Here is a 7,436-nt window from a genome sequence, read left to right on the forward strand (position 1 = left end):
ATAGGGACCCCCGGGATCGGGGTGTGGGGCTGGGACCCCCAGTTGGGGGGCTGGGGACCCTGAGGGATTGGGGTGTGGGGCTGGGACCTCCCCATTGCAGGACTGGGGACCCCCAGGGATCGGGGTGTGGGGCTGGGACCCCCTTGGTGTGGGGCTGGGACCCCCGGGGATCGGGGTGTGGGGCTGGAACCTCCCCATTGTGGGACTGGGGACCCCCAGGGAGTGGGGTGTGGGGCTGGGACACCCCGGTGTGGGGCTGGCACCCCCAGTTGGGGGGCTGGGACCCCCTCATTGCGGGACTGGGCACCCCCTGGGATCGCGGTATGGGGCTGGGGGTCCCCGAGGTGTGGGGTGTGGGGGTCCCCCCGGTTCCCCCCCCCCCTTACCCCCCCCCCAGGCGGTGCCATCCCCGTGCCGGCGGTGCCATCCCCGGTGGCACAAAGCCCCGATTGTCCCTGGCACTGGCGGGTGCTGTCCCCGGGCGCTGGCCGGTGTCACCCGGGCACCCCACGGGGTGACATTTGGGGGGGGGGGAGGTTGGGGGGGGGTGTCGGGGACACGGGTGGGGGCCGTGGGTCACCCCCCACTCCCGCCAGGCAGCCCCTGTGCCGGCGCCGCGGGCGGAGGCAATGGCCGAGGAACAAGGTAGGGCCACGTGTCCCCTGTCCCCTGTGTCCCCCCCACCCCGGGGCTGGGGGACCGGGGCTCACCCCCACCTGTCCCCCCCGGTCCCCCCCTCCGTCCCCCCCCAGATGTCCGCTTTGTCACCGAGGAGAGCTTCGACTTCGGGTTCCTGTCCCCTTCCGACAGGTATGGGGGGGACGGGGGGGGACATGCCACCCTATGGATGGGGTCCTGGGGGACATGGGGGACATGCCACCCCATGGCCAAGGTCCTGGGGGACATTGCAATCTATGGCTGGGGACACTGGGGACATGCCACCCCATGGATGGAGTCCTGGGGGACATGCCACCTCATGGCCAAGGTCCTGGCATCGTGGGGGACGTGCCACCCCATGGATGTGGTCTTGGGGGTCACCCCACTCCATGGCCAAGGTTTTGAATGACATGGGGGACATGCCAACCCGTGGATAGGGCCTTAGAGGACACGGGGACATGCCACCCCATGGCCAAGGTCCTGGGGGACATTGCAATCTATGGCTGGGGACACTGGGAATGTATCACCCCGTGGATGGGGTCTTGGGGGACGTGGGGACATGCCACCCCATGGCCAAGGTCCCTGCATGGTGGGGGACGTGCCACCCCATACATGGGATTCTTGGGGACACTGGGGACGCACCACACCATGGCCTATGTTGTGGCATCATGGGGGACTTGTCACCTTGTGGCCAAGGTTTTGAGGGACATGGGGGACATGCCACCCCAGCAATAGGGTCTTGAGGGACACGCCACCCCATGAACAGGGTCCTAGGAGACATGTCACCCTGTGGCCTCTGTCCTGGGGGACATGGGGGATGTGCCACCCCCTGACCTATGTCCTGGGGGACGTTCCATCCCATGGCGAAGGTCTTGGCGTCATGGGGGACTTGTCACCCCGTGGCCAAGGTTTTGGGGACATGGGGGACATCCCACCCCATGGCTGGGGTCCTGGGCAACATGTCACCCTGTGGCCAGGGATGTTGGGGACGTGCCACCCCATGACTGAGGTCCTGGGGGTCCGGGAGCTGTGCCACCCTGTGGGTGGCATTATGAGGGACACGGGGGACATGCCTAGGGTCCTGGGGGACACGGGGGACGTGCCACCCCATGGCTGGTGTCCTGGGGGTCTGGGGAGGTGTGCCACCCTGCTGCTGGCATTACGGGGGACATGTCACCCCATGTCCTGTGTCCTGGGGGACATGGGGGACGTGCCACCCCATGACTGGGGTCCTGGGGGTCTGAGGAGCCGTGCCACCCTGCAGGTGGCGTTATGGGGGACATGGGGGACGTGCCACCCCGTGACCTGTGTCCTGGGGGACACGGGGGCTGTGCCACCCCATGGCCGGTGTCCTGGGGGTCATGGGGGACGTGCCACCCCACGGCTGGCATTATGGGTGGCATGGAAGGGGGGGATGACACACACATGCCACCTCCTGCCCTCGGTGGTTGGTGCCACCGAGGGGGGGTGGTGGCGGTGGGGGGACCCGGGCAGGGGATGACACCGTCCTTCTCCCCCCCCAGCCGGGAGGAAGAGGAGGATGAGGAGGAGAGCGCGGGGGCCACGGGGGCCGGGGGGGGCGGCGGGCGCTGGAGCCCCCTGAGCGGCGCCCGCCTGGAGGAGATGATGCGAGAGGCCACCCGCCTGGCGGCACAGCTGGAGCGATGTCACCTGCCACCCCCGGCGTCCCCCGGGGGTCCCCGCAGCCCCCGCAGCCCCCGCAGCCCCCGCAGCCCCCGCCGCCAGACCTTCGTGGTGAAGGACAGTCCCGTACGGGCGCTGCTGCCCACCGTGGAGTCCCCCCCCGCCACCCGGACCCCCGCCAAACCCCGGGCTGACCCCGCTGTCACCGACGTCCCCAACAGCCGCAAGGTAGGTGACACCCGCCTCTCTGTGTCCCAGTGCTCCCAGTATGGCCCAGCACTGTGTTCCCACCCCCCCCCCCCCCAAAAAAATACAACAACCCTCTCTTGGGGGGGGGGGGGGGGGGCTCTGAGTGGCACCCTGGTGTCCCCAAGGGGGACACGGTGCCCCCCTCCCCCCCCAAGTGGTGTCCCCGTGTCCCCCTCCCCGTTCTGCTTCCAGGTCTCCTCCAGCTGTCACCCCACGGCGCCACCGAAGGGACCCCCCGGGGGCAGGGTGCCCCCCCCCAGCCGGGTGGGCCCCCCCCGGCATTGCCCCCCCCAGGGGCAGGGGGCCACGAGCCGGGGCAAGTCCGAGCCCCTCCGGGTGGGGACAGCAGGTACTGGCTCTGCGGGGGGACGGGGACAACCTGGGCATGGGTGGGGGGCACCAACGCCATGGGGTGGACTCACACCATGGGGAAACCACGCTATGGGGCACCCAAACCATGGGGCATCCATGCCATGGGGTGGACTCACACCATGGGGCACCCAAACCATGGGGCACCCGTGCCATGGGGCACCCACGCCAATGGGGCACCCAAACTATGGCCACCCAGACTATGGGGCACCCATGCCATGGGGCACCCACACTGTAGGGCACCCAAATCATGGGGCATCCGTGCCTTGGGGCACCCAAACCATGGAGCACCTACACCATGGAGCACCCAAACCATGGAGCACCCATACCAGTGGGGCACCCAGGCCATGGGGCACCCAAGTCATGGAGCACCCAAACTATGGGGCATTCGTGCCATGGGGCACCCACACCATGGAGCACCCAAGTCATGGAGCACCCAAACCATGGAGCACCCGTACCAGTGGGGCACCCATGCCATGGGGCATCCAAGTCATGGAGCACCCAAACCATGGGGCACCCAAGTCATGGAGCACCCATACCAGTGGGGCACCCATGCCATGGGGCATTCATGCCAATGGGGCACCCAAACCATGGGGCACCCAAGTCATGGAGCACCCACACCAATGGAGCACCCATGCCATGGGGCACCCAAACTGTGGGGCATCTACACCATGGGGCACCCATGTGATGGTGTACCCAAACTATGGCCACCCAGACCATGGAGCACCCATGCCATGGGGCACCCAAACCAATGGGGCACCTACGCCATGGGGCACCCACGCCGTGGGTCACCGATGCCGTGGGGCGCCCACGCCGTGGGTGGGAGAAGCTCAGCCAGACCCCACCAGGGGCACAGCACCCTGGGGCCACCTCCAAGCCCCACCGTGGGGTTGGGTGGGGGGTCAGGGTGCCCCCCCGCTCCCTTACCCCCCCACCCCCCCTTCTCTCCCCCCAGGCCAGCCGAAGGCGAGGGGGGGCGCTGCCCCCGTGCCCCCCGTCACCCGCCAGCCCCGGGCCAGGGCCACCACCGCCCCCGTCCCCTCCGGCCGCCCCCCCACCGCCATCCCCCGGGCACCCGGCCGGACCCCCGCGGGGGGGGCAGCACCCAGCGGGAGGGCACCCGCGCCCCGAGGTAAGGATGGGTGCTGGTGGGGGGGGGACGTGTCACACCCCCCCCCCCCCTCCCCGTGCCTCAGTTTCCCCATTGCTGCTCTCTCCCATTGCAGGTGGGGGGGGGGCGCGGGCGGCCCCCCCAGCCGTTGGCTCGGGGTGCAAACCGGGACCCCCCCAAAGCCGCTTTCGCCCCCCCCCCACCCCCCGGAAGACGGCGGTGAACAGCACCCCGAGGTGATGCCCCCCCCACCCCCCACCCCAAAACCTCACCCCGAGGAGCTCGGGGTGCCCCCTCCCCCCCCCGGGGTGGGGGTGAGAACTGGGGAAACTGAGGCACGGGGGGGGGAGGGGGGGGGGGGAGGACCGGCCCCTCCCCCCCTTCCCCCCCTCGGGATGAGGCAGAGGCACAGGTCGGATTTTGCTTTAATTACAAAAGGTCACGTCAGCAGTAGGAAACCCCCCCCCCGCCCCCACCCCCCCCCACCCCCAGGGGTCCCTCACCTCCCCTTACCCCCCCCCAAACACCCCCCCCCCCCAAGCCTCACCCCTGGGGCGGGCAAAGGAATAGGGGAGGGAGTAGGGGGGGGCAGATATCCCTGTACCCCCCAAACTGATCCCCCCCCCCCCACTGCTATGTGCCCCCCACCTGGGGGGGGTGGCACCAAGGGGGGGGGGGGGGTATATATCTTTTTTTTTGTATTTTTCATGTATTTTTTAAATAAAACCCTTCACCGGGTGCGGTGGGGGCTGGGGGCGATGCTGCGGGGGGGGGGGAGATATATAGGGTGCCCCCCCCCCCCAACGGTGCCAATGGGGTGGGGGGCAAATCCCTGCCAGGACCCAAAGTGCAATGGGGGGGGGTTTGGGGGGGGGGGTGTCTGCGGCTCTGTCCCCTCCTGATGCCCCCCCCACCCCCACCCCGGTGTCACCCCCTGTCCCGTGTGTGTCCCCCCCCAATCCGGCCCCCCCCCCCCCCCATCCTGGTGTTCCCATCACGGTGTCCCCACAGTGGGGGGGGGGGGGCGGTGTCGGGTCCCCGTTAGATGGAGGTCTCGTCGCTTCTGGTGGGGGGTGGGATGGATGGACGGACGGACGGACAGACGGGCAGAGGGTGGGCACGAAGTTGGGGGGGTGGGGTGGGAAAATGGGGGGGGGGGAGGGGGGGATAAAAAAAAACCAAGACAGACGGATGCGTGATGGGGGGGGCGAGGTGGGTGCCAGGGTCCCCTCTGCGCCCCGCAGCACCCAGCGCTCGCCCCCCCGGGGGGGGGTGGGTGTGGGGTGGGGGGGTTGGGAGATGGGGAGGGGGGTGTAGAAGACCCCTTCCCCCCCCCCCTCCCCCCCCCCCCGCGGGTTAATGGAGAAAATTAAAAAACAGAAATCTGGGCGATGCGGGGGGGTGGGGGGGGGCGGGGAGGAGAGAAGAGGGAGGGTTAGTGCCCGCGGGGAGGCTGCCCCCCCCCCTCCCACCCCCACCCCCCCACTGCCCACCCAACGGGCACCCAATGGGCCCCCTCAAACCCAACGGGCACCCAACGGGCACCCTTCCACCCAATGGGTGACCAACAGGAACCATGGCACCCAACGGGCACCCAACGGGCACCCTTCCACCCAATGGGTGACCAACAGGAACCATGGCACCCAACGGAGCACCCAACGGGCACCATGAGCTGATGGGCACCAAACGGCACCCTCAAACCCATCGGACACCCAACAGGCACCCTTCCACCCAATGGGCGACCGACAGGAACCATGGCACCCAATGGGCACCCTTCCACCCAATGGGTGACCGACAGGAACCATGGCACCCAACGGGCACCCAACGGGCACCCTTCCACCCAATGGGTGACCAACAGGAACCATGGCACCCAACAGGCACCCAACAGGCACCCTTCCACCCAATGGGTGACCAACAGGAACCATGGCACCCAACGGAGCACCCAACAGGCACCATGAGCTGATGGGCACCCAACAGGCACCCTCAAACCCACCGGGCACCCAGTGGGCACCCAATGGATGTCCTCAAACCCAGTGGGCACCCGAGGGGAACCCCTGCACCCGATGGACACCCATCAGGCACTCCGGCACCTAACAGGCACCCAAGATCCACCCTTAGCACGCTATGGGCACCCAAGAGGAACCCTGGCACTCGATGGGCACCCAATGGTCACCCTTGAACCCAATGGGCACCCAACGGGCACCCAAGAGGGACCCTGTCCCCCAGTGGGTGTCCAATGAGTACCCTGTGACCTGATGGGCACCCAACGGTCACCCTTGAACCCAACAGGCACCCAACGGGCACCCAAGAGGGACCTTGTCCCCCAATGGGTGTCCAATGAGTACCCTGTGACCTGATGGGCACCCAACGGTCACCCTTGATCCCAACAGACACCCTTGAACCCAATGGGGATCCACTGGGCACCTGAGAGGAACCCTGGCTCCATATGGGCACCCAAGAGTTGCCCTTGCACCCGATGGGTGCCCAACACCCACCCTTGAACCCAACAGGCACCCAACGGGCACCCAAGAGGGACCCTGGCCCCCAATGGGTGTCCAATGAGTACCCTGTGACCTGATGGGCACCCAACGGTCACCCTTGAACCCAACAGGCACCCAACGGGCACCCAAGAGGGACCTTGTCCCCCAATGGGTGTCCAATGAGTACCCTGTGACCTGATGGGCACCCAACGGTCACCCTTGAACCCAACAGGCACCCAACGGGCACCCAAGAGGGACCCTGTCCCCCAATGGGTGTCCAATGAGTACCCTGTGACCTGATGGGCTCCCAACGGTCACCCTTGAACCCAATGGCCACCCAATGGTCGCCTGAGAAGAACCCTGTCCCCCCGTTGGTCACCGGTTGGTCACCCTGGCACCCGTTGGTCACCGGTTGGTCACCCCGTCACCCGTGGGGCCCCCCGGGACCGGGCACTCACTCGGAGCCGGAGGAGTCCTCATCCACGGTGCCGGCCTTGATGCTCATGGCGATGGGGGTGACGGCGCTGAGCTGCTCCTGCAGGCTCTGGCGGGGGCGGGGGGCGGCGGGGGGCCCCCCCCGACTGCCTTCGCTGCCCGAGGAGGCGCCGGTGCCCGCGGGGGGGGCGGGGGGGGCCCCAAGCGCTGGGTGCTGCCCCGCTCGCTGATGGGGGGCAGCCCCTTCTTCTTCAGGATGCCTATGGGGTGGGGGACACCACCCAAGGAGGTTAATTTTTTTTTTTTGGGGGGGGGGGGGGGTGGGTGTCCCAGCTTTAAGGTGCCCCCCCCTCCCCCCCCCCTATTTTTGGGTGGGGGGCACCCCCTTACCTTTGTGGGGGTGGGGCAGGGGCAGCAGCGGGGGGTCCCTGGGGAGGGTTTCGCCGTTAAGGCGGGGGGGGGTCGCCGCGGGGGGGGTCCCTTCGCCCCCC

General features: G+C 68.4%; 1 protein-coding gene and 1 long non-coding RNA gene across 2 annotated transcripts; one reads left to right on the forward strand and one right to left on the reverse strand.

The window, feature by feature from the left end:
• Window positions 1-629: 629 nt before the first annotated feature.
• LOC309684439 (uncharacterized protein) lies at window positions 630-4,270 on the forward strand (the record flags this gene model as incomplete). The annotated part of the gene is made up of 6 exons (XM_082500357.1): window positions 630-645; window positions 753-810; window positions 2,181-2,529; window positions 2,743-2,899; window positions 3,875-4,051; window positions 4,146-4,270. 6 exons carry the CDS (start codon window positions 630-632, stop codon window positions 4,268-4,270), a joined length of 882 nt encoding a protein of 293 aa, XP_082356483.1.
• A 702-nt stretch (window positions 4,271-4,972) lies between these two features.
• Window positions 4,973-7,398, reverse strand: LOC309684440. Its single transcript, XR_014270284.1, has 3 exons — window positions 7,336-7,398; window positions 6,969-7,205; window positions 4,973-5,093 (listed from the first exon to the last, which is right to left on the reverse strand). It is a non-coding gene; the product is annotated as an uncharacterized lncRNA (long non-coding RNA).
• Between the last annotated feature and the right edge of the window lie 38 nt (window positions 7,399-7,436).

Source organism: Vanellus vanellus (genome assembly GCF_965231255.1).
Source record: "Vanellus vanellus genome assembly, contig: HAP1_SCAFFOLD_2394, whole genome shotgun sequence".
NCBI classification, from domain to species: Eukaryota; Metazoa; Chordata; class Aves; order Charadriiformes; family Charadriidae; genus Vanellus; species Vanellus vanellus.